Raw genomic sequence first — 15,412 nt, 5'->3', positions numbered from 1 at the left:
AGTATTGTATACTAAGCAAGATTAAAGGCTAATTAGGTTTAACATGTATCGAAAAAATAACCTAACACGCACATAATTAAGGAGATAAATGTAAAACGAGGAAGCAGATTTATAGGTCTGATTCACCCAAAACCTTAGAATTGTGTCGGACATGTCGAATTACGGACAGTGAAGTGAGTGCTGCAAATTGTGCCGTCGGGAGTCAGAAGAGCGCTTGTATGTACTAGTCGTCCGATCGATAGCGCACTAATGAGCCGTGACATGCTGTTGACAATCGACGTGTGTATCGAATACGTCCGGCTGTGTCCGGCTGAGTCCGGCACGCCGCGCGCCGGTCCGGCGCCCAGCGCCGCGGCACGTACCCACTCCCGCGGCTTTCAGCGATGAATGCTCTCCCGAATACCAATTAGCTCACTCACGCAAAAATTAAACCGCTACCGATTTTGATGCATGTCTAACCGGTTAACGTTTCAATCGTAACGTCACAATATGTAACAGATTGTTTCGGTTGTTTGCAAAAACTCGTTTGATTTGTTTATTACCCTATTTTTAGTCCAAACAACTTTAATGCCTCTATGCTTTTGGCGCTTCGTTTATCTATTATTTGAAGTCGTAGATACAAATGAACACAAGTTAGTTCACTGAAAAGACAGTAGAGTATATGAGTTGTAATAGTTAACGTTCCATCAGTTAAGAACAAACGACAATTGTGTATCTTGAAGGCGGACAGCGGTGAGCCGGCGCTCGCCGCAGCCGGCAGCCGGCGCCCGGCGCGCGCCCGGACGACGGAACATTACTCAGCCGCTATCTGATGGCGTCTGCTAATTGACTAGAAATACAGATAAACGCTATTTTTACTTTACCATAAATCTTCGAATGCCTTTTTTGATGAACGGGTCGATCATCTTTCAGTTTCACGTTTAGAGAATGGTACTGATATGTACTGTTATGAAATGGTACTTTATGGCAATATCATTTTGGGGTCTAGTTCACACACAAATGTGAAATCAGAATAAAGAAAACATTAGGCTATTTCCAAAGGCAAATTTTATTCATGGTCCAACGTATACACAATGAACGGACCCTTTCAATGTAAAATTTCGCATTATTATGTTTTTCAATCGCATATATTACAATATTTACAAATGGATACATCTCACTTAATTGAACACCGAAGGCGGTTAACTACTCGCGAGAAAGACGAGGGTGGCAGCGGTGAGCGCCAGACGCGGCGAGGAGAGCGCGTCCAGCGGGCGTGCGCCGGCGCCGGCGGCCCGCGCGCGCGCGCTCCCCCCCGCCTCGCCGCGGCAGCCCGCGCCGCCGGCCCCCACGCTGCCCAGGCTTCGTCCTCTCACTTTCAGAGGTGATATACAAAAGTTTTCCTCTGCAAAATCTTGTGTCAGAGCTAGTGGGTTAGCGAGAGGATCCCGACCACACTCGCAAGGCAAGTGATTTCCTCGAATCACTATATTGTCAACCTCCAGAATCACTGCCTCCGGAGTCTCCAACATGTGGTTCCCGGTGAGTTTGAATGTTGTGACGCTATTATTCTGCACAAGTGATAGTTCCTCGACGGCGTCAATTTTGTTATTACATATTTCTAATGTATCGACCCTCTGCAGGCCATCAAAGGCGCCGACCCTAACGACACCCAAATCTGATTCTCGTAGAGCTAGGCGGCCAACGCGCACTAACCCTCTGAAAGTATCAGGCAGCACGGCGGGTAGGTCCATGTAAGCGAGCTCAAGGACGCCGACCCCTTCTAACCCCGCAAAAGCTTGAGGTTCGATTGATCTTATTCCTGAGGGTAGTTCGATCTGCGCAACATCATTAAGTCCCGAGAAGGCATGTGCTAAAATGCGTTTAATAGGATTATTTCGAAGGGAAATGAGCTTTATGAAATTGGTTCCTGCGAAAGCGTATCCTTCGATCTGAGCGATCCTGTTATGTGTTAGGACGATAGAAGTGATATTCTGTAGGGCGGCGAAGGCGAACGCGTCGACGGTGGTGAGCGGCGAGTGTTGTATGTAAAGTTCGCGTAGTCGCGGGAGGCCACGGAAGGCGAAGGGGCGGATGCGAGTGAGGTTGCAGGCGTCCAGCGCGAGCCGCCGCAGCTGGCGCAGGTGCGCGAAGGCGTCAGAGCGCAGCACGCGCAGGTCGGCGCGGGACAGCGACAGCTGCGTCACGCTCGCGCTCAGCGCTGACGGCACGCCGCGCAGCGTCGCGCTGTTGCACACAACCTGCCACAAAAACAATACCAACTAAACAAACAACTCACATTGTAATCAACGCTATATCCTCCACAAATATTTGCCAGCTCAGTAACAACGGCAAACAACAATCCTACAAAAATGATTAAAGTATCAGTTTCGCCGTGTCACGATCTAAGCGTTATTTCCATTGTTTGCTCAGTCAATAAAATTAATCCTTTCCAAAATATCGTCATCGACATATACCGCTAGCCGAAACCCATATTTTGATTGAATTGTTCCAAACTTAAGCTTCGCACATAATCGACCAAAACAAATATCAATTTGATTCAGCCCTGTAGGTACAATTATATAAAGCGTCGTCGGCAACAAAGCTTCAATTCAATTTACTAGGTGCGCACTAATTCAATATACGTGTTATAGGCTGTTTGTGCATTTCATCAATTGGTATAAATACGCGGCTCGTATTCCGAAACGGGGATTTATGAATACACTTTCAATATTTCCTACAGGAAAAGATATCCAATTAATAACTGGCCTCGATTTACTATAAATGAAGAATGAATGAGTGCTTGAAATTCATTTCAATATGAGAATTTTACAGATAAACCTATTTTGCAACCGAGTAGTAGTCCTCTACAACAGAAATGTGTTTAATGAGATTAAACTGATCTACAATATTATCTAACATATACTACTAGGGGACTACACTAGAATTTTACATTGACTTTATTCTTTTAAACATATAGCTAGTAAATCCTCAAAAACTGTGTCAGCTGCTCTCTCTATTCGAAAAACCGTGCAAATTATGATGAAATTCACAAATTCAAAAGCTGCACAAAAATTTGGGATTCAGGAAGGCTTGTTGCGGATTCCTCACGAACTCGCACCGCACGGAGACCGGCTCGTGTTGATTGGTGCAAGGAATGTAAATGTTTAACCGTGGACGTACAGAATTATGAACATATTTTTAAGCATTTCAAAATTTTACAAAGGTCTGTAAGAATCGTACACACAGAGGATATGCTAGTAAAAAAATGTATTACTTTACTACTATCCAAGTATAAAAATGATAATAGGTATATCCCAGTATAGGCTAAAGCCTTTGCCTAATTTTAGTGAAAAAGATGGAACTGATGAAATTTTAAACGTTTAATTTTCATTGATAATAAAAATTGACACACAAATTACAGAAACAAAAAGTTTAGTAATTTTGGTTCTGATTAAGAACATATTGTCCATCCGAGTTTACACATAAATGAGTTGACGCTTAAAGTTTATGTTTTTAGACGTAATTCCAGTAAAATATTCAAAGTAGCTCTAGTAACATTATTCTGAAATTACCAACCATTTCATCAATCTGCAGCCTATACTAGCCATATACCTACATCAGTCGCTGCCGGCTCTATTGAGCCCCTAATTATGCCGAATACAGTTTCTATGGTACTTTACGTTGTTATTGTTTAATAATGTTAACGTGAGGAACGATCGCCTCCTTGTATATTTTACATTAAACAACCACTAACAATATTCTAGTGTAGTTCTCCGAACGGATTTCTCAAAACATTTACTCTAATTTAAAAAGTACGAATAATTTTCGTATTGAAAGCGGAATAGTAATTTACCAGCTTGAAATTCCAGGGCGAATCGTGGAGATTACAGACTCTAATTTCAGTGTAATCTAATAGTTTCCGTTACCTTTGGTCGTATAGCGGAAAATTGTATTAATTTTCCGAGGAATGCGCGTCTATAAAATTAGTGGAGTATGATATTAGAATTTGAATTCGAAACCGAATTGATTCAGATATTAAATTTTGTATTATTTGTATCTCTGTCAATAAAAGGATCGATAACTTCATGAGAGGAGACCCGGTCCTTTTTAAAGGCAAACTCGAGGTCAAAATGTAACGAAGGACTCTACCAGGGGTTAGAGAAAGACATTAACAATCGGAATCTCTTGCATAATATGGATGAAAAATAATAATATTAGTTATTATTTATTATTTATCTACCAATTTAAGCCCTAACGTCGAATTTCCCTAAAACAATTGATCGTAAATGAGCGTTTAATTTCAATAAGACGAAAAACGCTTGACGAATTCCCAAAGTTGACGGAGTTGTCTGAACAAATGCAGATGAATATTCTGATCCGGATTATCATAAGTGGGCGAGAGGAGGTAAATTTAGCGTGAGACACGGCGTAAATAACTTCAGAATAAGTTTCTCTTAATGCAGGCAAATATTTTGGGAGAAGATCTATGTAATCGTAAAAATAAGGATAGAGTAGTACTATTTTTCAAGCATACTTTTTTTTACTTTAAAGCACAGAGTCCACGGTATGCTTTCTTGCTTTAACCTAGTGAGATAGAATAGACAAATATAAAAAAAAATGGAGCTAATACAGAATTATGATAACATAGACACATATATTAAAAGTTGCAAAGCCATCGTTACTTCCGCGTACTTTAACCAAGTTTTTGGTTAAATAAACACTTTTTTGAATAACGGGTATTCAAAGAAGTTCCTAGTACCGGTCGCTGTACAAATATAAAGCTATCGCGGTACTCGGAAGTACGGAAAATCAACAACTGGTCCGACCTAACAACCGGTGGTATTGGGTTTTGGAGGAGAAAGGCGCAGGCAGTTACTTAAAGTCGAATCAAATGTTCTGTGGAAAATAGACCGACATCGACATCTAATTTCCAGTGGTTTTTTCAAATAGGATTTTTTGGTTCGGACATAATTTTTTACAAATATAAAAGTGAGAGACGGACTTATAGAGAATTAAGTTATTACTAACAACAGTTTAACATTTTTTAAATTTAGTATATAGTTAACCGTCGCATTAGGTGATGCTTACATATAAAGGCAGTTTTAATTCGGAGAATAAATCGTAATTATCTCAGTTATCTGCTTTTACAAAGAGCCTACATTATTTTAAATAATGTTCAATTAATCAAAGCATAAAATATAACTTAATAATTAATATTAACATACCTGCGACTGAGAAAGACATATGCAGTGCGTGGGGCACGGCGGCGTGAGCGCTGGCGTGAGCGCGGGCGTGTGAGCGCGCCCGCCGCCGCACAGCGCGCCCCACGCCGTCGCCGTCACCAGCCAACGCAACACCCATCTAAGAACAAAATACAACATCAATTCAATATATTTGCATTCCACGTGGTACAGGTTATGAACTTAAAATTAGGTTGCAATTATGTACCCTTTTAGGTACAGCATCATATAGGAGAAACCATTACCTCATTCCTACTCCAAACCACCTTTATGTGGACATTTGGGTTTAATTTTAATTAACTATTTAATAAACAAGTCAGATATGCTGCTAACTACTGCTACTATACTAACGATAATCAGTTCTGCTAACAAAGGTCAGCTGATCGAGATTTTGTATGAAATAAATGACGCAATTTACAATTCTGTTTTATTACATTGATTATGTACACACCAAGTGATCTAAAAGAAAGTATGTAATGAATAAATAGGCATTGCTGGAAATTGAATTGGATGATCGTCGAAACCGATCGCATGGGAAAAGTGCAGATCAAAACTTCCTGCTTGCTACTTTATAGTAAAATTCTTATTATTCCAGTGTCACAGTGAAATGGAGATACACTCTAAAATATAACCACCCCGTTTTCACGACGGATCTTTTATGACTTAACAAGATGAAATTTTAACAATTCATATTACAGAGATCCTGAATTTGAATTTCATAAAAATAAGGGGGCGTTAATTTACACAGAGAAACATTGGAAATGTACTAATATAGTAAAACATTTCACGAAATAATTAGTTCGGAAACAAAAACTCATTTTGCGGTGCCGATATCCAGAACCGGGGCAATTCTATCCTTGTTCCGTCCATTGCCTCAACTCTTTTTTTTCTGCGAAAATGTACCCAAAGCCGAGTTGTTATGTCATGACATCGAGTTCCGAGAGTCAAAAAAATAGAACAAGTCGAGTTTTTACTCGGATTTTGATACAACCTTTCAGTTGAAAAGACTTTTGATTGAAAGTCTATGAAACCTTGGCTTTTGAGATGTTACATCCGATCTAGATTCAAAATCCATAAAATAGGAAAGTAAATAATATGGCATGCTCATGCCGCTTGCGTGTCATTAATAGGGGTTCACGATCAATCTTATTAATGTATATTTTATTATAAAAAACTACTTCCACACTTGTGTACCTTTTGTTTCCAAACATTCAAGTCACGTGAACAAGATTCAGAAAAAGCATTGCTGCATTGGTGGAGCCCACATGTCCAACGGTAGGATCAAACTTGCGCCACATAGTGAAAGACAGTGACTTTAGCGCGACTATACCAATATAATATAATTGAAATTATATCACGTGGTATTTTGTTACTAACTATTAAACCCTTGTAACATTATTATCCCACAAAATTTTCTACGTTTCATTCCGAAATCGCTACCATTTACATGTTGCTGTTATACATGTCTAGCATTAATTCAACTGTCGAATATTGTCCTCGGATTATCGAGTGTTTAGGTTCAAAACTACGTACGTAGCTAGCTGTACGTGCCAAGGTACGTATAGCGACGTGCAGGTTTTAGTTACGACAACTCGATATAGCCTATCATCTCTGGGCAAGAGCTGTTTGTTCCGTGTATGTTTGCATATACCTCCCTGCTATATAGATTAAGGCTATAAGCTAATCTTTAGGACTGAATAGATACCCCTTTTGTAAACTATAATATCTATTGGTATATCTATCGACAGTTCATCATAAGTGCTGCAGAAATATTGTAATGAATAAAAATTAATAAAGGCCAGATTTTTTTAATTATTCAATCAAATACACTACATTTAAAAGTTAAAATATTTTAAATAAAGTTACTCACGCTTCATTAGACGCCTACATAATTGTGCACACACAAATAGACAAATTGAAACTTTAGTGATAACGTGGCTAAGCAAAAGGTCAAATCAAATGATCGTATTATAATTGGCTGAGTAGAGCAACTAAAACTATTTTGAGCACGTTCTAAAAATAAAAATAGAATTCTCAAAATGAATCAACAAAACTAGTAAACTATATTCGTGACAGTTGAACTTTTAATAACATTATTCTCAGCCCTTTTATTGCGAGAATATGAATTTGTTACACTGAACCCGCAGTCACTTTTAAAGGCCACGAAACGTGAGTACCTAATAAAACATGTAGACCGTTTAATTTACTTCAGAGCCCAGTAAACCTATGTTAATAATAAAACTTCCTGAGGTCAAAATTAAAAGCCAGGATAGTATTATGAAAGAGATTGTTAAGGAATATTTCATACTTCACTTATACATACGACTGCACGGATAGCCGACTGGTGGAGTTCATCACGCCAAACACACTGTGCGTGACGTATCGTGGGTTCGATCCCCGCGTAGAACAAGCTTTTATCTGATCCACGAATGCTTGTTCTGAGTCTGAGTATCTTTAATCATGACAATTGTATGTTACTGAACCGCGACACAAGGATTCAACTAATTAGAGCGAGAATTGTTTAAAAAAAAATACGTGTACCTAAAGTTATTGTCATAAAACTAGACGTTGCTTAAGTGAGATGCAACAATTATTGCAAATTTAGAGCTTTTAGTACTTAAACTCATTGTTCTCGTCTATCTCTATAGAATACGTAGGTAGTACTCACAACTACAAGAATTAGTACTTTGTTGTGCTTACAAACTATGAAATCCGAAGTTCAAGTTTACTTCTTGCGAGTTAAATGTATTTAGCTTTCAATAATGAATCTTAACGCAACAGTTCGAAGTAACTTTGCCATATGAAGTCCTTAAGTTTCTGCTAGTTTTAGTCAGCATTAACACGAACAAAACTTGTTTAAATCGTGTGACTTGAAAAATGCTAAATGGAATTTGAGACTAGAATTTATCAGTAATTCATGGGTCAGGCGTGATGATTATGGTAATGCCTATTTGGGATCGCTGGGTGAAACGAGCCTTCAGAGAGACTGATGTTCAACGATTAGAAGTTGCGTCTGACGTCATCTATGAAATGCATATGCACGTTTTGATAAACTGTTCCAAAGGTTCTTCCACCACGTATTAAAGTAACATTATTATGTTATTGAATATAACATTACTCTTAGACGTGGCGTTAGACCCCTGTTTTATCATGTATCAATCTATTGGACCAATCATGGTTTACTGCTGTCGACTTTTTTAAATGCTCCAATATCATCCCGCCGACTAGACATTTATAGATTCTTTGTTTTCATTTACAACTGTCTTGAGGTAATTTTCTCACAAGTGATTTACGTCATAATTTACCTCACCCTTATGTAAAATGTCACAATGTACAGAGTAGTTGAACCGTGTTGTTACAATTTTATCATCAAGAAATGCCATGGCCGTGCTATGCGCAAGCTTCCATCGACTTGAATAGCCCGATAAAGGCAAATTGAGTACGGTTGGTATAAATAACAAATACAGAAAGATATTACGCGTGCTAGCGAACGGGTAGTCATTTTGAAATAACAGAATAAATAAACATCAAACATTTCCAAGTGTTATTTTTGCAATAGCAACCTTCATTCGTAAATTTTAATCGAATGAAAACAACGGGAAATTGAATTGGTATCTGGTTCAAAGGTATCTATGTAGTCCATAGCTTTGATGAGACTGAGCAGTCTGCCCAGAGGTTTAATAACAGTGTTGGCTTACATTATTACAAGTCCTAGCGGTAATTTGACTCTTAATTAACAAAGCTAAAAAGTAAGGTTGTTTGTTTATTTTTTATTCTGTAGAGTATGTCTATGCCATACCTGATATCGTTCACAAATCACACGTGACACTATGACAAAACACAACCGTACTTTGTCCTCAAAATTTTGGGCTCTCCATATATCATGCGATATCTAACTACCTGCATGCCACTGGCGAGTTATGATGCCAAATATTTGTCGTATAGTTACCTACCCACATGGCTTACGAACCCAATAAAAATGACCCGAAAACGATCTGGCGCAGTGCCGAAGTGTTGGCTTTCCTGAGCTTGTGGACACTGGCGTGATCTTTACTGGAAACAAGCTTAGTATGTGGGTTCTATTATTATAAAGTTGCGTTTAAATGGCTTGGGTTGGGTCAAGCCAAGTTGTTATAGCCAGCATGCCGATGTCACCATCTTTACAACGACGGCGATGTTTACCCCTTTTGCGGTATCGATAATCGCTAAACGCGAATCCGCGTGAACCGTGAATACGGCGCAGGTTATGTTGGCCGCGAAGTTGTCCCACGTCCTCGCTAGTACGCACCATTTAATCACACCTTAAGCATATTGTTTACCTGAGTTTGAGAGCAGGGGCCATGGGCGGACGCAGGCGGGGAGCCCCGCCCGCCGCGCGCCCTCACCGGCACCCCTCCATCGCACTACAAAGGCCTGTCAACAAATAATTAAACAGTTACTTCATTTACTTCCGTGTACGCACTAATCGCATTACTACGTCCGCAAATTAATCTGGTACGACGCCACTCGGGGTTTCTGTCTGGGGAGCTGATAGCAGTAGCGGCTATTTAATGTTCTGTATCATTACTATGTCATTTCCTAACTATTACACACATGGGCGTAATTTACTTTTAGAGGTACTTATAATGACAATAACTAGCTTAACATACCGTTTTATTATCATCATAATATATTGATACATTTACTCGGTATAATATGATGTTGTGTGTAAACTCCTTTTAAAAAAAAACTAAATTATCTTCGCCTATGAGCCATGAAAAAAAGTTCATACGTGCCTCTAACTGGCGACACTTTACAAACTCTGTACAAAGGCACTAAAGAAAAAGAATTGCAACAAAAACTGATCACTAAGAAATCCGTCATATGTGAAAGTTTGAACTGACTAGCTGTTACGGTCTTAGAGATACAGCCCAATGACAGACAGATGGACAGCTGGAAAGACAGCGGAGCCTCAGTAAACGGGGTTCCATTCAAATTGTAGCCGTCTTTTACATATTAATTAAGATTATTAGTTATTTACTCGATACTCAATACTTTATTGCTTCCATAATGTAGTTACAGGTGGTAATTTTAGGTACAATGATCAATTATTTAATCTTTTGGATGCGGAACTCTACAAAAACACTTAAGTTATTACTTCGACAATATAACTGACAAAGGTTACGACAGCTACCATTCCAATCATAACACATACATGTGTCAGTTCAATAACTAAAGTCCCGGTATCCCAGATAATATTTTCCAAATTTTACGATAAAAAACCGAACTCCCTCGGGTGTCTATGGGAATATATGGAGTTGTTTATCGTGAGCGAGAGAGTACAATGTAAATGGTTACGTCACGCATCATTTTCTATAGAGGGCGAAGTGGTTTCAGAGGTTTACTGCGCTAAGGGTCAAGGGTTGTATGATGTACAAATCCGTTGTCAGGCTACGAGGATGTTCCTTTCGCATGTGAGATTTCCATGTGCTCAGGATTAAATGCGGGGAAACAAAAACAAATACGCAACTTCAAATTGTTTTGAAACAAAATCAGTCATTTCGCTTAATTCAAAGCTTGAGCAATAACAAGTCGGATTAAATATTGCTTTGGCACACAATTAGTAACAAGCTGTTAACCCTTTCTTTTGCGCAGTTTGTAAACTGTTTCCCCCAGTTAACTTTACAAGTTCCACTGAATAATAAGCTTCAAATGACTAGGTTATATTATTGTTCTATTTAATTTGTTTTGGTAATAAAACCTTATCTTCTTTTTTAAAACATTGCAGAACAGAATCGTATTCTTTGCTTAAATTAAGTCAACATTTCTATTTAATTGATTATGTTCCCAGCGTCGAGACGAAACTGAAGAAACGACTTCTGGAAGATTGCCAAAAAAAAACGAAAACAATCGTGTTCGCATTATTTTTCTTGGTGAAAGAAAAACTACTTTCGAAATTCAATTATTCTTAAACGGAAATTGTGAATGTCGAAACGATAGGGTCCCGTCGACGATTTTGTTCGTCTAGTTTAAAGTTTTGAGTTTTAACTGGTTCGCACTATTAGTGTGACAGGTGGTGCGACAGTTAACCTCGACTCTATTCGAATTCACCACATACTTCCAAACTGTAATGGCTTTTACATATGCATTAAGCATATTAAATACTCGTAGTCTGTTTAATTCCACCAGTGACATGTGAATTTGTCACTCTCGTTCAATCCATTTTAAATTGTGAGTCCACCATGCTCTAGCAAATAAAAAGAATACTCATTTGCCCTAATATGACGTTTGAAAGAATTTTCTTGTTTCTTAATTAACAAATTCTACGAAAGTGAAAACATTTCCTTGATAATAATTAGATTGTATTCCTATTAAGTCTGAGAGCTGCCTGTGACATGCTTTTTGAAAAGGTAATAATAGACGGGATGTTTCTGCAAAATTCTGAACGAATTTGACAGTTTGTGTAATATTTTGAAAAAGAGAGAGAATAACAAAAACACGCGCTCTTATTACTTTGAACCTTAAGTAGGTGTCTACTACCAGTTGTTTTGCCTTTTAAACAACGTTATAAACAGTTCCTTTCGTAATTGCTGTGCCTACAACCAAACAACACGCAAATCTACGTTTTGTCTTTTTAATTGTTACAAGTTTAATTTTAAGAGGCACGCTTCATTTAATCCTGATTTATTCGTTACAAAATCTGGAAACAAAACTTCAAAGTTTACACCAAGAAAATGTAAACGAAATGTTTGCAAAGAACACGTAACATTTACAACATGTTGACTCTCTAAAATGTAGAGAAAATAAAGTGGTGTGGACGGGAACATTGAAAGACCAACGATAACGTGTTACACGTGATGACACACGTCTGAAGAGGTTCCTTGTAATACAAAACGCTTTGAATAATGTACGTGTTGCATGCCAAAAACTTAAAATTGTACGAGTATGTTTTGGGCTCCGCAAGATTTTCTGCAAAGAATAGTCCCCCGGAGCGCCATTACCCCGCCCACCGAAGACGCATACGCTTTTAAACTAAACCACGCTTAAATTGCTCGCAAAACAAATTATACTTACTTTTTTATAGAATACACTAGAGGATAGAACATCGCCACCAATCATGCAGCAGAAAGCAATTTTCTAGATAAACTGAACGTTATGTAGGAGAAAATTAAAATAAATAGGAACAATATCTGAAAGTTTGTACTATACATTGTAGTATATACATAATACACATACGTTTCAGTGCGTAAAAAAAGAACAACATTACTAGATTAAAACTATCTAAATACCACGTTTTTAAATGACACTCCAATCAAATTTTATGAAAATCCGTCCAGCATTTTTATAGCTGTAAATTGCAGTGTCATCGGGGTTGAAGCTACCCTGATAATTTCAGCCTGCTAGCTTATCGGAAAGTGCCTCAAAAATCAACAGGAACGACAAACAAACAAACAAAAAAGTAAGTTTATAAAAACGTGGTAAAAGAAATGAATCCAATTCTAACACTATGAGAAGTCTAAACACCAACTATTTAACAGTAGGTACAGAAGCACAGTCAGCATCAACAAGCAAAACGAAATTAACAAAAAAAACACACAATCACCACCGATTTTTTTCCATTCATTCAGATTCTTTTATCTTTTTTAACATATAATTACAGTGTTGGTTTTACATCGGTATAAATCACTAGCGTTATCCTTTCCCGAAGCGTTTTCCTGACCGTCACCTGCGAATCCTGCGTGCCCTACGTATCCTACGTACCCTAAGTACAGATACCCTGCGAACAAAGAAATTTCTTTTCCTACCTTTCTATCGGGTGGCCGACTCCAAAAACCGTGCTGCTATTCTAAAATTTTCTCCTGGCTTAGGCATGACTACAGACAAGATAACAAATATGCTTTATTCCATTTCACTATAAACGGTTTTTTCTTACAAAATCTATTACAAACTTTAGAATTGTACGGCATATTTACATTACTAACGTATTCATCTATAAATAAGGAATGATTGCCTATTATATACCGAATATGTAAATAAAAGCTTTGGCAGGTCTATATCTGGGTCTAATAAAAAATAAAATACTATTTATAATTTATTGTAACGCTAAAAAAGTTTCCTAAGTTTACGATACACTCGCCCATAAGTTTACATAACATTAAATCCATAACAAGTTCTTCAGGTAAAATATAATCTAACTTTCGCTTTCTTGAAAGGTTTTACGAAGTAAATTTCGTATTTTATAGTCATATATATCCCGTTTATTGCAAGATAACGACTTCAAACGATTTTAAAATGTCCATAAAATACCACACGATAGCTACCATAACGTGTTGCCTTCACCGGAGCAGTGGGTGTAAATATGAAATTGAATATGCAAACCTTTCGAATAATTCTCTTTGAATATACTCTCTTGCCAGTGTATGGAGTGACGTATGAAGTTATGCATTGGTTATGCTCAACAAAACTAAATTCAAGAAGTTTGCTATTAAAAATAGTTTAAGAACGGTTTCCTAACGAGTTCCTGAGTAGTTTCAAATCCAAAAGGAGTATTTAATCATGATTTTGCATTACGTGGTCTGACTGTAGTCAAGGTGGCTTAGTGTTTCAATAATAGTAATCCGAAGCCTACTAGAATATTCAGACGAAAACAAGAAACAAAAGAAAAATCATTGTCACTGCCTATCCCAACGGGACCGAGCGAAACTTTATGTATTAATGTGTGAAAGAAAAATAAATTGGCCAGGAGAGGTGTTAACTGTGGCTTACCGTACACAGCGCGACGGACGAACATTGGTACTGTCACACGAGAGGCTTATTTATATCACATGAAACAATTCCTGCAGCTGAGCACAACAGTAAATATTTTAAAAGTTCCCGAGTTCAAAATGCAGCAAGATCAACATGTCATGACTTCATTGTTCCATAATTAAAGATACTTAATTATAAGCGTGCGGGTAAAGCAGCGTGGATTAAGAGAGAACCAGTTGAGCGAATCCGTTGGTTAAAGTACTTCATACATATTTATGTACATTTCGTACGGTCAGGTAAATGTCACGATGCATATAGCTAATGCGGTGGAACTCGTAATTGGTAGTCACATTTATAGCAATGTAATTACGAAACAAATTGTTCCGAGGTTAAACAGAAATGTAAATGCAATTTTCGTTTAAATTTAGTTTAGGTGTGATACTCAATATATCTTACTAAATTTTATGTGTGCTCGTGTAGTGGACAACTTTAATTGGTTCCCGGCTGTGTACGATCAATCATAGGAGTGGCGGGTCGTGTCGTCGCACCGACAGCGCCAACCATGATATGTGGACGTCCGCTCCCCTAAACATTTTAGGTAAATACAAACCCATCTCTTTGAGTTAAAAATAAAAATATCACATACTCCATAATCGAGCGTTTTCGACGAGTACTCGACAAACACTGGCCTTTGAACCATACCTAGCTAAACGTATATATATCCTGTTCATGACAAGCAAAATATTCGCAAAGACTTCAAAGTATAACGTTATAAAAGAAATATCAACGGATACATCGTAACATATATAAACATAAAGGCTTTTCGAAACGGTCACAGCTTTATAAACAAAGCAAAGGGAACATTCGCATAATGATGTTGGTGTATCAACGTATCGGAGTTAGAAAAGCCTTATTATTCGTTAACTGCCTATAATAATAAACATTATGTGTTTATTGAACTAGATAAACGCTCAGGAGCCAGAACTAGAGAATCCACAAAACCAAGAATTGGCTTATCTACTTAGTCTTACTCCTTACTAAATAAAAAAAAAGAATACTCAAAATCGAACATGCAAAAAGAAAAACTACCTTTCCCGTGTATCTGCTATGAATATAATAACTTAATAAAATCTCGAAATATGTATTATATTGAAGGGCGCAAAATGTTTATGAATAAAAACAGTTAATTCGGTAACGTTTGAATTATGAAATTCAATGCCTCTGGGTAGTTTAGTCACATTTCATGGAAGCGTACTGCATATAAAACCTTTTTTTTACATAAATCGATAGAATGGTACAGATGTTTATTTTAGTTTTTTTTCTTCTGCCCTTTGAAATTAAAATTTATTTTCTTACCAAGTGATTATCAAGTAATATATGGTTTTTACATGATCCATTTACAGTACAGAACTTTTGTTTTCATTTCGAATAATTATAGGCGTCAGTAGCTTACAGCTAACTCT

At 37.6% G+C, this 15,412-nt stretch overlaps 1 protein-coding gene across 1 annotated transcript; it reads right to left on the bottom strand.

Moving 5' to 3' along the window:
- Window positions 1-562: 562 nt before the first annotated feature.
- Window positions 563-5,363, bottom strand: LOC113508406 (leucine-rich repeat-containing protein 70). The gene is made up of 2 exons (XM_026891425.1): window positions 5,208-5,363; window positions 563-2,240 (listed from the first exon to the last, which is right to left on the bottom strand). Exons 1-2 carry the CDS (start codon window positions 5,361-5,363, stop codon window positions 1,182-1,184), a joined length of 1,215 nt encoding a protein of 404 aa, XP_026747226.1. The 3' UTR covers window positions 563-1,181.
- Between the last annotated feature and the right edge of the window lie 10,049 nt (window positions 5,364-15,412).

This window comes from Trichoplusia ni, chromosome 2 (genome assembly GCF_003590095.1).
Source record: "Trichoplusia ni isolate ovarian cell line Hi5 chromosome 2, tn1, whole genome shotgun sequence".
Taxonomy (NCBI): Eukaryota; Metazoa; Arthropoda; class Insecta; order Lepidoptera; family Noctuidae; genus Trichoplusia; species Trichoplusia ni.
Note: the sequence above shows the minus strand (reverse complement) of the source record. Positions and strands in the feature narration are given on the sequence as shown.

What these genes read in the sequence shown, in the direction of transcription:
- LOC113508406 (XM_026891425.1), bottom strand. Translation starts at nt 5,363, where the DNA reads ATGTTGTATTTTGTTCTTAGATGGGTGTTGCGTTGGCTGGTGACGGCG. An exon ending in TATGTCTTTCTCAGTCGCAG is followed by an intron (nt 2,241 to 5,207) that starts GTATGTTAATAT and finishes TTTTTGTGGCAG; the next exon opens with GTTGTGTGCAACAGCGCGAC.